Source organism: Oculina patagonica, chromosome 1 (genome assembly GCF_052425735.1).
Source record: "Oculina patagonica isolate OP01 chromosome 1, crgOcupat, whole genome shotgun sequence".
Taxonomy (NCBI): Eukaryota; Metazoa; Cnidaria; class Anthozoa; order Scleractinia; family Oculinidae; genus Oculina; species Oculina patagonica.
Genome location: NC_135758.1, coordinates 33,517,100 through 33,532,350, shown reverse-complemented (window position 1 = coordinate 33,532,350; position 15,251 = coordinate 33,517,100). Strand labels below are relative to the sequence as shown.

General features: G+C 40.1%; 2 protein-coding genes across 2 annotated transcripts in view; both read right to left on the bottom strand.

The window, feature by feature from the left end:
* LOC144646634 (E3 ubiquitin-protein ligase rnf213-alpha-like) overlaps nt 1-3,448 on the bottom strand; it is a 37,193-nt gene extending 33,745 nt beyond the window's left edge. Inside the window, exon 1 of the mRNA XM_078506294.1 lies at nt 3,316-3,448. The gene's annotated coding sequence lies outside the window, so the exon portion shown is untranslated. The remainder of the gene's footprint in view (nt 1-3,315) is intronic.
* A 4,172-nt stretch (nt 3,449-7,620) lies between these two features.
* LOC144665394 (E3 ubiquitin-protein ligase rnf213-alpha-like) overlaps nt 7,621-15,251 on the bottom strand; it is a 160,039-nt gene continuing 152,408 nt past the window's right edge. The window contains exons 82-83 of the mRNA XM_078526651.1: nt 8,519-8,688; nt 7,621-8,071 (exon numbers count right to left, since the gene is read on the bottom strand). Of these exons, the coding sequence (XP_078382777.1) occupies nt 7,915-8,071; nt 8,519-8,688 (327 nt within the window). The 3' untranslated portion in view covers nt 7,621-7,914. The remainder of the gene's footprint in view (nt 8,072-8,518; nt 8,689-15,251) is intronic.

The following is a 15,251-nucleotide window of genomic DNA, read 5'->3' as shown; positions in this document are numbered from 1 at the left end:
TGCATTAATGTATTGTTAGCTTAGGGTCCGGATAATCTGCGAGCCAGCGAGCCACTCCGGTTAGTTTAAATAAATACTCTGGTTAGCCTAATCCCATTAGCCCTTCCAATGGGAAAGGGGATTCCTGGCTTGCATGCAAGGTTCACAAGCTCGCTTGTCATGGAAAAATGCAAGCCATTACAGTTAGCCTAAATTGCACATTGGCTTGCCTAGATAGCACTGCAGTTAGCCTGTACAGTTTCTTAGGTAGCTTGCGGTTAGCCTTTAAATAAGAAACTGGTAAACATTTTCAAATCTACCTGTGGAGCATCACTTTATAGTATGAGAATATTATTAGGGACCGTTTATTTTTTATGACGTAGGGGGATTGGTGGGATTTGAGGGAGTCATTAAAAAAATAGGGCTTCAAAGGGAGGGGGGCGCCAAAGAAATATGGTCTGTACTAAGGAATAATTATAAAATAATTATACTTTTAAGTGTTGTAATAAGGGCTTCTGTTATAGTAAAAAATCTTGCCAGAATGCCCAAAATAACATTCTTGAGGTTCTGAAAATTTAAATTTTCCGGGGAGGCATCCCCCGGACCCCCCTACTTTGTTATGTACCATGTATCAAATGCCATTAACTCAACCTTATTGATTCAAAGCTTATTGGTTACAAATGCAGTCAGCCCATACGGTATCCACAATAGACAGTTAAGGCAATGTCAGCTATTTGAGGAATCTGGTTTTGTACACTGATACAAGAGTTAAATGGTCGGCCCCTAATAAGTGGGGCATTTTTAAAAAATGCAAAAAACTCACTGGTTATTTAGTGTTTAATGTAATCTGATATAAAATGCGATTTTAAAAATTTGTGCCGCAGTTTTACCATGAAAGCTCTATTAAGCCTCTCCGCTCTCTTATAATTCCCTCCTCTCCATTTAGACTAAAGCTCCCTAGATGGTAAATTATGGCAATTGGTGAATAAACTGGAAAAGAAACAGCATCATGGGGGCCCTGCACAGAGCCAAGCGGATATCAACCGATCTTGAGTCCGATATTAAAGAAATCTACCTCAAAGCAGGATATCCTAAGCGTTTCATTCAAGCCACAGTCAACAGTTTTCGAAACAAAATGGAAAAGGAGGAAAGGTTAATACCAGAATACATGTTTGGCGAGAGAAAGAAAATATTTATCAAGTTACCCTACACCCCGGACAACGAGAAGCCCAGTAAACGGTTCATAAACAAACTGAACATTTTCACGGATTGGCGCTTCATGTTTCTTATTCTCTGGCAAACCCCAAAGATCAAAAGTGTATTCAACCTGAAAGGCAAAAACGGCCACAAATCAAATGTTACCTATCGTGCCGTGTGCAATTGTAGCGAAACTTACATTGGCTAAAAAAAACGCAATTTGACAGTGAAAAGTTCAGTTAAGAAACTCCCCTTGAATAGAACGAACGTAGAACATCCGCAACGCGAATTTCCAACAAAGAAATTATGAAAGAGCAGATGTACAAAAGTACACGGTTCAGTATAAACGAATATCTTACAAAGAAATTAACTAAGGACAGCTGACAAAGTACAAGCTATTCCTGAATAAAGTAATATAGAATTTCACAAGCGTTTGGTTTTTACTTTAAAACTACTGTTGGTTTTTCTACATTTTATCAGTGACAAACACTCTCTATTACTGTTCTATTATATCGGTGAAACGACTAAATGCGGTTAAATACTACAACAACTGTGCCACGTCCATATATAACTTTCTATCAATTTGGACTACAATTATATGATTGAATGTTCCTAGAAAACTCGACGATCACTTCCTTATTCTTAACGAGACTCCCGGTCGAATCTTTACAGCAAAACAGTAGCTATAATTTGAATTTACAGCGAGCGTTGATTAACGTAGCATCTTAAAACTGTCTTTCTCTGAAATCACGGAATTATACTAATTTCCCTCGTTACACATCGTAGACCATCGTATTGTTACGAAGTGTTACCGAAGAGACTCACATATCTGTATTTCTTTGTGCTGATTGGCTCCGAAGTATACTCTATTGTTACTTACTTTCGGGACGGACATGAGAGCAATAGTGACTACTGGCGCATGCGCAGTAGTCACAAAAACGCGTTGTTTATAATTTTAAATGTCATCTGTGTGATACAGAATACACATGGGATACACCTGCCGCCATAACCACCAACGCATCGAGAAACACAAGTCATTTGCTGTTGGGAGGCACTTAAAAGGGAAGCATAACGCCGGGATTACTGACCTTCGAAGCAAATTTCCCATCTAAAGAGATGTGACGGGAAAATAAACTGCCTCATTTTAAATACCTCGCCTCATGTATAAACACAACCGCCAACATTTTCATTCAATTTGATAATGATGTCAAGATGACATCGAAACGTCGTTTCTTGCGGCCATTTTACAGTAGGAAGTCGCCAAAATGCGACTTCTGTAAAACGTGAGCTTGGAGCACTGTTAAGTATTACAAACAAATGTGAGGTTCAAATGTGAATACCATGACAACAAACTATACTGTGTAGTATATGGTGGGCTTCCGGGAATGGCGTGATTAAACATAATGCGGAAATATCCACCGCTTTAAAATTCTCACTTTCAATTTCTTACACCCGGTAGAAAAATGACGAACATTGATTATGAGCTGACCAATCAAGTTTTCAGTTCATAATAAAAATGGTGATAAAGAAAAACGTGAAATCCGTGAACTTAGCCAACAGTCAAAGCAACGCCACACAGAACATTCAGCTAATTAATGCACAAGCGTGTACAGTATGTCAGACTTAAATAACCAAATTTTCAGACATGTCTTTACTGTATTATTGAAATTAAACGATATCTCAGTGAATGGAACTTAAATGTACTTTACTGCTGAATAATGTGGACCGAAAAAGCCAGTTTGAAACGATCTTAGTACGAGAGAACTTAATAACAGAAACATAATTGTTCAATAACAAAGTTCGTGGCTTAAGTCTGACGAAGCGTTTCGTCCCAACCAAGGGATTCTTCAGAGACCTTTTTCTGCTGAGCAAACTCGTTGAGTATCGCGCTCAAAGTCCCGTTCAAAAACAAAATGATGGCTGCAATCTCGTCGAGCATCGCACTCAAAGACCCGACTCCACAAAATCGCGATTGAAAATCGACACTTCAGACTAGCCACGAACTTTGTAATTATCACAAGAAACTGTCAACTTTAATTGTTGTTCAAATTTGGCGAAATGACCGAAATTAGTCAGATCAAATCAAACTCGATTTGGGAAAAGTCAACGAAAGGCCATACTAACTCCAGGATAATTTACCTTGTATCTGTCTCTTGCCTGCTATCTACTCCAAATGCAAGGTCACTGTTTTCTCTTGGAGATGCACAGCTTTGCTGCAGTAATCAGAGGCGGCGAAGCGATTTAAAACGTGGAGGGGGGCGACTACTTTGGCTTTCATAGCAATAACGCACACCCAATATTCATATGGAATAATAATTCAAATAATAAAAAAAATTTCAGGAAATAAAATATAATTCTCGGAAATCTATATGAAAAATAGTTCTCGGAAATACATGTCCGTTTATTACGTGACATTCTCGGAAAAACAGGAAGTCACTGAAATTCCCAGGAAATTTGTCATCAGATTACTATTGTTATTAAGTCACACCATTGTCATATGACAGGAAGTTGTTGTCTATAAAGTGAATTTTTTTATACTATAATTTAGTTTTATAACCTTTAAAACGTCGCTTACTGCGGCCATTTTTACAAAAAGGAAGTCGCCAATTTTTTGGCGACTTCTGAAAATGTGAGCTTGGAGCACTGTTTAGTATTAAAAATAAATGCGAGGTTCAAATGCGAATACCATGACGACAAACTGTACTGTGTAGTATCTGGTGGGCTTTCGGGAATGGCGTGATTAAACATAATGCGGAAATATCCACCGCTTTAAAACTCTCACCATGAGCTATAGGATAAGTGGAGTTTTTCTAAGGTAAAAGCCAATATCTTACCACTAAAGTAATTTCTTTACTACTCTGTTTACTACTTTCGTTGTTCGATCACAATACATAGGTAACCAGGCTTTTATTCAACCGAGAAGACCTGGATGCTAAACTAATTTGCATTTGGAGTGCCCCTGGCCACTCCCCGAAAAAAAAGCACCGTTTCATGCCTTTGGGGGTAGGTATACCTACATGTGGACCACTAAGCTAATTTGCATTTGGGACTATGTGTATAATACCATGGGTAAGAAGATAGTCCCTTCCGTTCGTGTGAAGCTCGTAAGATCCAAAGGTGGCCATTTTCCTTATAAGGAATGTAAAGGTGGCCCACCTGGGGGTTATACAAAGGAAACCATTCATTCACACAGGAAGTGGGATGAGGTGAACATGGGTTTACCCAAAGTCGTTGGAGTCTTGCTTAATTAAATGGTTGAATTTTGCGACTATGAATTGGAGTTAAGAACTATTAACGTCACCTTTGAAGTAAATTGAAATAATACGGGCTCTCCCGCTCTTACTACTTTCTTTATTTTACTGTCATAATCTGACGTTCTAATGTTGAGAGAAGTAGTGAGTGGAGGAAATAAAGTTTTATCGGCTACATTCCAGAAACAGTAGTGGATCCTTATGTAAATAATTGTATTATATATACGAGTCGAAAACATTAAACAAAGAAGCGCTCTTACAAGCTTAAATTCGTCAAAAAACCTGCATAAAACTAACTCAACCTATGCGGAAATTTTTCTTATTTATTTTATTTCAAAAACTCAGTCGTAAAAGCCGATTTTTCGAAGCTTAAGTATTCACAACAACAATTAGTGAATAGATTTGAATATTCATATTTGTAAGTTGTGACCACACAAACACACGTATAGAGTTCGACGCCTGTGTTTTCCCGTTCGTGCTGCACCGGTAAAAAGTCACTCGTTGCTTGTTTAAGCAATTTAAGACAACTCCATAGCGAAAGCCTTCAAAAATAACGACAACGACCACAAAACTATTCGAAATTTACATTTCCACCGTTGAGTTGCGGACACCTCCAAAATAAACCAAAATGCATTTCCGGTTGCCAAACCTTTCCTCGTCCATGTGGGGAAAGGCTCAAGTTTGTCGCCTTTTTATACCTTACTAGGGGATTGAGAGTGCTCGTTGATTGGCCAAAAACCAAAATCTCCTAGCAACAGTATAAGTTTTTCCTACCCAGTGTTTTTTTTATTCGCCGTAACACCAAATGAAAATTAATTTAGCATCCAGGTCTTCTGTTGCGATCGAACAACTAAAGTAGTAAACAGAGTAGTAAAGAAAAGATTTTAGTGGTAACATATTGGCTTTTAATTTAGAAAAATCTCCAAATCCGTGAACTTAGCCAACAGTCAAAGCAACAACACACAGAACATTCAGCTAATTAATGCACAAGCATGTACAGTATGTCAGACTTAAATAACCAAATTTTCAGACATGTCTTTACTGTATTATTGAAATTAAACGATATCTCAGTGAATGGAACTTAAATGGACTTTACTGCTAATTATGAGGCCAAAAAGCCACTTTAAAACGTTCTTAGTACGAGAGAACTCAATAACAGAAACATAATTGTTCAATGACAAAGTCCGTGGCCTAAGTCTGACAAAGCGTTTCGTCCTGATCAAGGGATTCTTCAGAGACCTTTTTCTGCTGAGCAAACTCGTTGAGTATCGCGCTCAAAGTCCCGTTCAAAAACAAAATGATGGCTGCAATCTCGTCGAGCATCACACTCAAAGACCCGACTTCACAAAATCGCGAGTGAAAATCAACACGTTAGAGAAAATCGACACGTCAGACAAGCCACGAACTTCCGAAATCAGTACCCATCAGTCGGATATCAGAGAATCACATATTATGTGACTGTTTCACTATACAGAACGACAACAAATACGCCAACTTTTCAATACGTAGAATAATTACCTTAATATAGAGCTATCCACTCGCCGATGATCAGCGGCGAGGTAGTCCTGTCTGTATATTAAGGAAATTTAAAACTCGCCGATGATCATCGGCGAGGTAGTCCTGTCTATATAATAAGAAAATTTAAAACTCGCCGATGTATAATAAGGACATTTACTGAATTTTAAAACTCGCCGATGATCCGGCGAGGTAATCCTGTCTATATAATGAGGGTATTAAAAACTCGCCGATGTTCAGCGGCGAGGTAGTCCTGTTCCGTTCTGTACTGATATCAGTGAAATGTAATAATCACAGATTATAACATTCACATAAAATACAATTTCTCTATAGATATAAACATTCACATAATATGTGAATGTATGTACACCCGAAATCAGTCAGATCGAATAAAACTCGATTTGGGAAGAGTTAACTAAAGGCCATAAATAACTCCAGGATAGTTTACCTTGTATCTGTCTCTTGCCTGCTGTTACATGCTCACTGTTTCTTCCTGTCGATGCACCGCTTTTCTACAATAATGAGAGGCGGCGAAGCGTTTTGAAACGTGGAGCGAGGAGGGTCATCGTAGTCCAAGCCAAGCGCATACCTCCCCCGGGGGGCGCTTTTTCCTACTCCAATTTCCGAAAATGTCTTTTACAGTGTTTTGTGTGTCTGTAATCGATTTTTAACAATGCAAAATTAGGCAATTCAGAGTATCCTGCTTCTTAGTGCTTTTTGGGGAAATCGTTAGTCGTCGGAGGGCATAAAATGTACGCACCGGAAGTCACCGATGGCACAGGCAATGTCAAATAAGTCTTCACAGATTACGGCTTTCTCGTAGAAGCGTTTTGGAAAAAAAGGAGTTTCGTTGAAAGCCATAAACCGCCAAGCGTGCTCCTGATGAAAAGATTTGTGCTGTGCTGGCAATACTTTTGACATTAAAATATGGGGGGCTGAGCCCTTCCAAATTTTTGTTTGGGGGTTACAGCACCCCAACCCCTGCCAACCTTCACAGGATCGTTCCAACCGTCCTCCATGAACTTATTTTAAATTGTATTTTACCCGCATATAACGGCACAGTCTGATGATCGCTTCGTGCGTGAAACTCTGAGTTACTGTCCGTGCAGTTTTTATCTTTAAATATAGTATTCCGCTTTGCATGTATTTGCATCGAGCACTTCTACGATTGGGTGAGACCTTTTACATTTTTCTTTGTTTAAAGAAATACACCTAGTTTTTACAAGGAAAAGCGTAAATTATTCATTATTTAATACATGCCATGTGGGATGCGGGTTATGCCAGTTGTTCAAGATGCATAACAGACAACTTCAAAAGCGCCATATAAAACTCTAGTGTCCCTTTCCGAAAAGTTTTAAATGAAACTCGTCACGAGTATGGGCAGGGCAAGAGTTAATTCAATAAAGGCGCACTGATAGTTAATTTATGCTTTTCTATTCTTTATTGGAAAACGTTCTAAACATACATTGATAACTACTCACGGTTACAAAAAAAAAATGAAATGGTCTTTGGAGTCACCAAAAACCGAAAAGACCAACAGCGTTAACTTTATCAAATAAATTCAGTGAAGACGCACTGACAACCAAAGAAAAAAGCCATTGGATTACATAAGCTTGCCAAACTACATGTAGGCAGCTAATTCATTTGCACCTCGCTGTTTAATTCTATACTGAGCACCCTACAAAAGACTAGAATGTAAAATGCACAATTTTAACCTATTTTTAAGAATGGTATACATCAAACTATGATGTCACCGATTAACATCAACACAGCGACCTATAATATTAACTATTAACTAAACAATTGCTAGAAATGCTTCTATTATCTGTATTATAACATAACAAAATGGCTGATTGGCTGAATCAATTAAGGACATTTGTTTGTCCTGATTTCCTTGAACGGGTTGTGCCAGTTCCGTCAAACAGGCTGCACCAGTTTCTCGAGCTTTAAGTACTGCTCTTCAAGCAGAAGCTTAAAGACGTTCTTTGTGAAAGTCGTCACTTAGTTGGACAGCGGAGTTCCAAACCGCTTTTACATGCGTCATCTTGATGTTACCGGGAATGTTCTCGGTTCCAGGAATTTGTTCTAAGCCTTTTTCTGCCAAGCACAGCTCCAAGTACTCGCCAAAACTGCAAGAAATTTGTATTAGACATCACAATTTTGTTAAAAAAATGTTGTTGATTCAACATATTAAAGTAGAAATTAAACAGTCGCTGAGAGATCACGTAGAATATTCAAAGAGGCTACCTTGTGTTAACTGAATACTCTTCCGAACAAAATAATTTAGGGAGTTTTCAATGATTAGTGCAAGATTGTGGGGGTTACGTTATTTTTGGAAGTTAAGTAGGGGGGTTACAGCAATTTAGGGCAAAAATGATATTTAAAAAAAAAACAGGGTAAATTACTGGGAGGATGTGCAATTTTTTTCTACCATTGAGAGGGGGTTAGGTAATATTTGGAAGCCACTTTCTAATAAATGAAAGCTCCCTTATTTTATATATAGTAGTTACTGTATTTTTATGCATAGTGTATAACACTATCATTTAAAGATATTATGAGCTTAAAGCCAGCCTTACCTCATCGTTGAAATGATTTCACCGTCTTTTTTGACATTCAGAAGAATCATTTCCAGGAGTTGTGGTAAAAACAAGTCCATGTCGATTTTACGCAACACGCTATTAAGGCGTACCAGGTCGCTAGATCCCAGTTTTTCCTTGAAAACTTCAGGCATTTGCTCAAATGGCTCCTAAAGACGTTTGGGAAAAGTGATTTGTTTAAGGTTGGTCTAGCTAATCCAAACAACATTACAACTTGATGGAAGCCAAATTATTATTACAACTTGTTGGAAGGTCATGACGTAATTTTAGCTTTTGTCAGCGTTCCATCTTTTTTATACCCCTCTATATAAGTCACCCTATCTACCCACCTACCCAACATAGCCAGGGCAAATCTATAAACAGGAAAACAAGCATTGAGGCAACTACATGTTTAAGAGGCATCTGCCCAGCTATGTCTTATTAATATATTACAGTCTTATACATCTATCGTTATGTACCCTTTATGAATTTTAAATTGGATATGTGGCGTTTAGCACAAGAGTAGAGTGGTTTTCACTAGACCATTAATTAATTTTGCATTATGACGTAAACGCGCAAAGACTTCTGGTAGTTGTAGTAAAGTTCGCAGGAAATTTTGAATCGTCATCAAACATGTCATCAAGCCCGCTTGCCCAAGGAAATCGTGATGGAGGTAAAGAAATACTCTCACCGAAAAAGACGTCCCTGGGACGTTATTTAAAGGACAAAAAGCAATCTCTCAGTATAAAACCAAGTCCGTTAAAACGAAGAAAGAAATATGCGAAAAATCAATTGTATATTTGCTGGGTTGCGTTTTATATAGTGAAGTTTCAACAAGTGTTTCCTCCAGTCGCGCGGTTATTGAATTAAATCCCTAAAACTTTTGCTTGCAAGCTGATATTTTTTTATTTTCAAATACATACGAAGACGCAATATTTCACCCTTTTTAAACGTGGGGGAGTATATACTATTTAACAATTATTCGCCGAAGGCGAAGTGATTATTGTTGAATAATCCCCGAGACGAAGTCGAGGGGATTATTCAACAATAATCACTGAGCCTAAGGCGAATAATTGTTTTAGTATAATTTTTAGAGGTGATCATAAAGAACTTAAAAAAATAACGATAGCAAACAAGAAAACAGCAAACACAAGTGTTCGCTTGCATACGGTGTAAACCAGTTTAATTCATCGATTACAATCAGAATTTATAAAGTTAAAGCAATAAAACGGAACAAAACAAACACTATGAAAAAAAATAGATGTCCGTTACCTTTGTATGATTTTTGATGACTTCTAAGCGAATGTGGGAATCCTCTCGAAAATGAGTAGCTCCGGTGAGAAGAGAACTAAATAATGTTTGCTCAATCGATCTGACTGAGTTTTTCATCGATCGCCAAAACCGCCGTGTTTACGATCATTTCTAATGCCTTAAGAACCATTTCTTGAAAATATTTTCGTTTCAAAAGCCTTGGTAGATAATTTGAAAAATTCCCAGTGATTAAAATATCCAGGACTTGGACAGGTTTCTTTCAAATCAAAGGAATTTTCATTCCGCAAAAGCGGCCATGTATACTTGCCTGGATCTCCTGGATGTCAAAGGTGGCGTGGCTAAGTAACCAAGCCTTCAAAGCTATAATCACCTCGCGCGGGGTGAATATAGCCTCATAAGCCGAGCTTCTCGACCAATCAGAATGCTTCAATTCTTATTATCACCTCTGAAATTATACTAAAAATCAATATATGGCAAAGGGCGAGCCATTATCTGACTTTACGACCTTGGGCACACCATATGCAGCAAATCCAGCTTAGGAATCACTGCTTTGGCAGAAGTAGAGTGTACAATTTCAATCTCGGGAAATCTTGAGTAGTCATCAATAACAACAAGGGCATATTGTCCAGCCACTTCACAAAAGTCAATGCTCACTTGTTCCCAGGGACCGTTGGGCAGAGGCGTCATTTGCAAGGGCTCACGGGAGGGCCTGGGCGTGGTAATTTGACATGTAATACACTGTCTCACTAATGAGTTAACCAGGCTGTCCATTCTTGGAAACCAGACCTTTGAACGCAATAAAGAACGAGTCTTCACTTGCCCTTGATGGCCTTCATGTGCCAATTCCACCACAGGTTTCTGGAGTGCATCAGGTATCACAATGCGACTTCCACGAAGCACAAGGTTACCGTCCACTGACGTCAGCTCACTACGGACATTGGCAAATATTTTGAGAGTGCTCGTGTCAACATCCTCCACCGGCTTCAGATTATCCCACTGGCCAGTTGAGATGAGGCGCATTACTTCTTGAAGAGTGGCATATTTTCGGGTTGCTTCGATTATCTCCTCTCTGCTCAAAGCCTTAGGTGTTGCTTGAGACATCACGAAGTTGACATACTGCTCCGCAGACTCTGCGATGAGATCACACTTTGCGTCACCCTGGAGATGCCTTGAGATGTAATCAGCTGGATTCAGGTCACCTCTTGAATACAACACTTCGAAGTCAAACGACTGCAATTTCAGACGCCAGTTCTCAATCCTGGCTGAGGCTTGGGAAGTAGGGCTATTGAAAATGGAAAGCAAAGGCTTGTGATCCGTCACAACTTTGCAGGGACTTCCCAGGAGGTACATACGGAAATGATGACAACCCCATGCGATTGCCAATGCCTCGCGCTCAATTTGAGAGTAACGCCTTTCCACACTAGAGAGGGCCTTGCTGGCGTAGGAGATCACTTTACCACCTTGAGTTAACACAGCACCTAGTCCAACAGGACTGGCATCCACGAGCAGGGTCAAAGTACCCCATCACTTCATCCGAGGTGAGACTGCGTTTGAGCCGATCTAATGCTGCTTGGTGAACATCTTCCCATTTGAATTCAACGCCCTTGTGAGTAAGGTCGCGCAAAGGGGCCACAATATCAGCATAATCACGTATGAAGCGAGATACATACTTGGTCATGCCTAACAGGCTTCGCACATCGCTCACGGAGGTAGGTGCTTCTGCTTGCTTGATTGCTTCCACCTTTGCAGGGTCGGGCGACATACCATCTGCACTAAAGACCATGCCAAAGAACTCAATACGCGGCATGTAAAACTGACACTTTTCTTTCTTCAGAGTCAAGTTCAACTCCTTGAAACGGGTAAGGACAGCATGCAGGGTCTTGTCATGTTCCTCTGTGTTAACTCCATAGATGATGACATCATCGCTAATGTTCTTGACATTGGGGATGTCACTAATAGCAGTAGCAATTACATCTTGAAATTTCTCAGCGGCAGCATTTACACCAAAACTTAGGCGCTTGTATCTGAACAGACCAAGATGAGTTGAGAAGGTGGTGATATGCCTGGAGTCTGGGTGAAGGACCAGCTGATGATATCCTTGATTGAGATCCAGCTTGCTAAACACTTTTGCACCGTTGAGGTCGTGCACCACTTCATCAAGGGTAGGCATGAGGTGTCTTTCTCGGGTTATTGCTTTATTAGCTTCCCTCATGTCCACGCACAAGCGTACTCCACCAGGTTATTTGGGCTTAGGCACCAAGACCACAGGAGATACCCAGGGGGTGGGTCCATCAGAAGGCTCAATAATGTCCTGTTTCAGCAGGGATTCAGCACAGCCTTCAAGATTCTTTCTTTGATGAAATGGGATACGTCTGTGTGACTGATGAACAGGTTTCACATTCTCATCAATATGCAACTTGACCTCAACATTCTTCATCTTTCCAAGACCACTGAAAAGACTTGGGTAATTTTGGAACACGTTCCTTTCAACAGACACAGCATTTGCAATTTGCAGTATTCCAAGGTCTGTAGCAGTTGTGTATCCAAGAAGAGATGTTTTGCCATCTACCACAAGAAACTCAGAGTCAACTGAACGACACTTGGATTCCACTAAAGCTTTGAATTTACCCAGCACGGGAAGGGGTTTAGATGAGTTGAAAGCATACACTTTAGTGTCACAAGGCTCTACTCTACTGTCAAACATCTTCGACACACTATGACTCACAATGTTCACACTGGCTCCAGAGTCAACTAAGAACTTGCATGTGACACCATTGACTTTCAATGACACAAAAGGAGCACTGACCTTGGTAGGAGAATTCAATGTGAACGTGTACTCGTCATCTGAACTCGACAGAGATAGGCGTGGTTTTGACTCTTCGTTCACTTGGTTAACAGTTCGTGGAGGCTTGAAGTCTCCACGTTTTTGCTTTCTGTTCCCTTTCCAAGGTGTTCTACCTCTCCCAGAAGACTGACCCTTACGAGAACCAGGACAACACTGCGCATAATGGCCATATTTTTTGCAGGAATTGCACTTTCGATTCTGAGCAGGACACCCAGCTTTAGCATCGTGTGGCCAATTTCCACCACAGTTAAAACAACGAGCTGTCTTGTCAGGTGTCTTGGACTTCTGAGGTAACACAGCATTGGCACTTCCTGGGGATTCAGTTGCTTGCTGCTCCGAAACTTCCAACGCTCTTGCTTCGGCCAACAGGGCTTCTAGTGACATGGTCGAATCCCTCAGTGCTTTTCGGCGAAGACGCTGCGAAGTGCACGACTGAATTATTTGAGATTTTATTTCCTTATCGACATCAGCAAATTCACACGTAGCAGCCAACTGTCGTAATCTAGAGTGGTACGAATTCATAGTTTCACCTGAGTGTTGCTTTGCCTGCCGAAAATTGTATACCTCAAACTCCACGTTTTTCTTTGGGTCGTAGTATTCATTCAGCTTTGCTTTTGCCGTTGCAAAATCGTCACCCGTGTCCAGTAAGGTATTGAAGATTTCGGAGACCTCCTCTCCGGCATAGTATAGTAGAAGAGCTCTTTGCCTCTTCTTATCACTTATCGCAGCGGCCACGAAAAGGTTTTCCAAACGCTTCAACCACTTTCGCCATCGTTGAGCGATCGCGCCATCCGCATGTATGTCGAACGAGTCGAAGTGCGGAATTGCTTCAGCCATCACAAGGAGTAGGTCACACAAACAGTAGTGAGTTTTGCGGCGATTTGCCGATCCTCGTCGCCAATGTAATGTTCAGAACACGGGTGTTAATCACACAAGCTTACACACAGTCAAACTACAGTCAACACACCGGCCATATTGAAAGCACATGTAAAATTACTTTTAATCCCAGGATGCTTTGTAACACGAGGCTAGGCGTGTAGGCGTGTCACGCAACAATGTAACGCTAAACATTACAGAAACCAAGCACGGACTCGCCTGAAGCGAAAGAAATTATTTTCTCGATTAGATTCAATTTCTTGATAACCTGGAGTTAGAAAAACATGGAAGGAATGAGAACCCTGGCAAGCTGCGTGTTTGCGCCATGCCAGGGAAGGCGAAGGAGACTTCAGTCAATGTATGTTCGTTCATTTCAGTGTAGTCAACTTAATTCTAACCAGCTAGGAGTTCTGGCGGTCTTGTTGTAATTTTATAAGGAGTTCCAAATGCCATAATGTTTTCAAATGATTGAGCTAGCCTTCGAGTTGAGGTCATCGGTCTAATTGATTTCCTGGCCAGCTATTTTGCGAAGCAGAGTTTGACACCTTTTGACGCCTATTTGTTGATGGAATATATGTTAGAAAGGTTTGTTGTGACTCATTTTTATTGCAAGATAAAACTCAGTACAGCTCACTTTATGTTTTCACTACAAGACCAGCGGATTATGAGCTGCGCGAAGGATTTTTCTTTTCTAATATTTTTATTGTGTTGCCAAGCCAGGCTGTTTGCGGATTTGCAGCAATGTAATGCCACTGTAATGTGTCGCTTCCTTCGACGCGTGTTCTTTTTTCTTGACTCAGTTGCGCCAAATATTCATGTGGCTTTTAGGAAGCTATTTACTTTTTCGTTTAATTCGTAGAAAACAAGTAATAAGTTTAACGGCTTATGCAAACCTTCGACTATCAATTTGTTAGACCGGTCAGTTCTGGCACGATACCAACTGTAAATGTTTTCATGTCAGTTTGCGACATCGCATTTAATTTTTGAATTCGAGACGCCGCCAAGCTAATGCCCGGGATAATTGTGAGAGTATCTTATCTGAAAATCGGAGTTCATAGCTCCTGTTAATTTACCAAACCAATTCCTTAGTGTGTCACTGATATGTACATAGCGCGCGACGGAAAACGTTCGTTTCTGCTTTACTCACTCTCGGCCAAGAGAGATAAACGGCATATTTTTTTCTTTCTGCAAGTCGTGAATAAAGTTAGGCCCAGGATGCTTAAATCCTTGCATGATGTGACGTAAACTGCGAGAGTATCTTATTTTAAAAGCGGAGTTCATAGCTCAGTTACCAAAACCAAGTGCATAGTGTGGGCATAGCGCGCGACAGAAAAGCATTTAAAATGCAAGCGCTCGTCTCCACTTTACTTATTCCTGTCCAAGAGAGGTCAATGACATATTTTCTTCTTTCTGTAAGCTGTGAATTTCCGCTTAGTTCATAGAACGAAGCTTGTTTCATTCGAGTTCTGTACACTTCGCTGTTCTAGATTTCGATTGACAGAGCAGGAATATTTTATGTCAACAGACCTCGCATCATGTGACTCCAAATTCGAGCAATGATTGGATAACTGTTTGTTTTGATCTGCGGATCAAAACATTTCCAAAAGTGGACATTCGTCTGAACTGGTCACTTCACAATAGAAAAATAAATGTTCGAAGGATTCAATCTCTCGTTTACAAAAGGTACATTAAGGCGGGGCCTTCATTTTCAATCTAAAAAGCTTTTCATTTTTAAATACT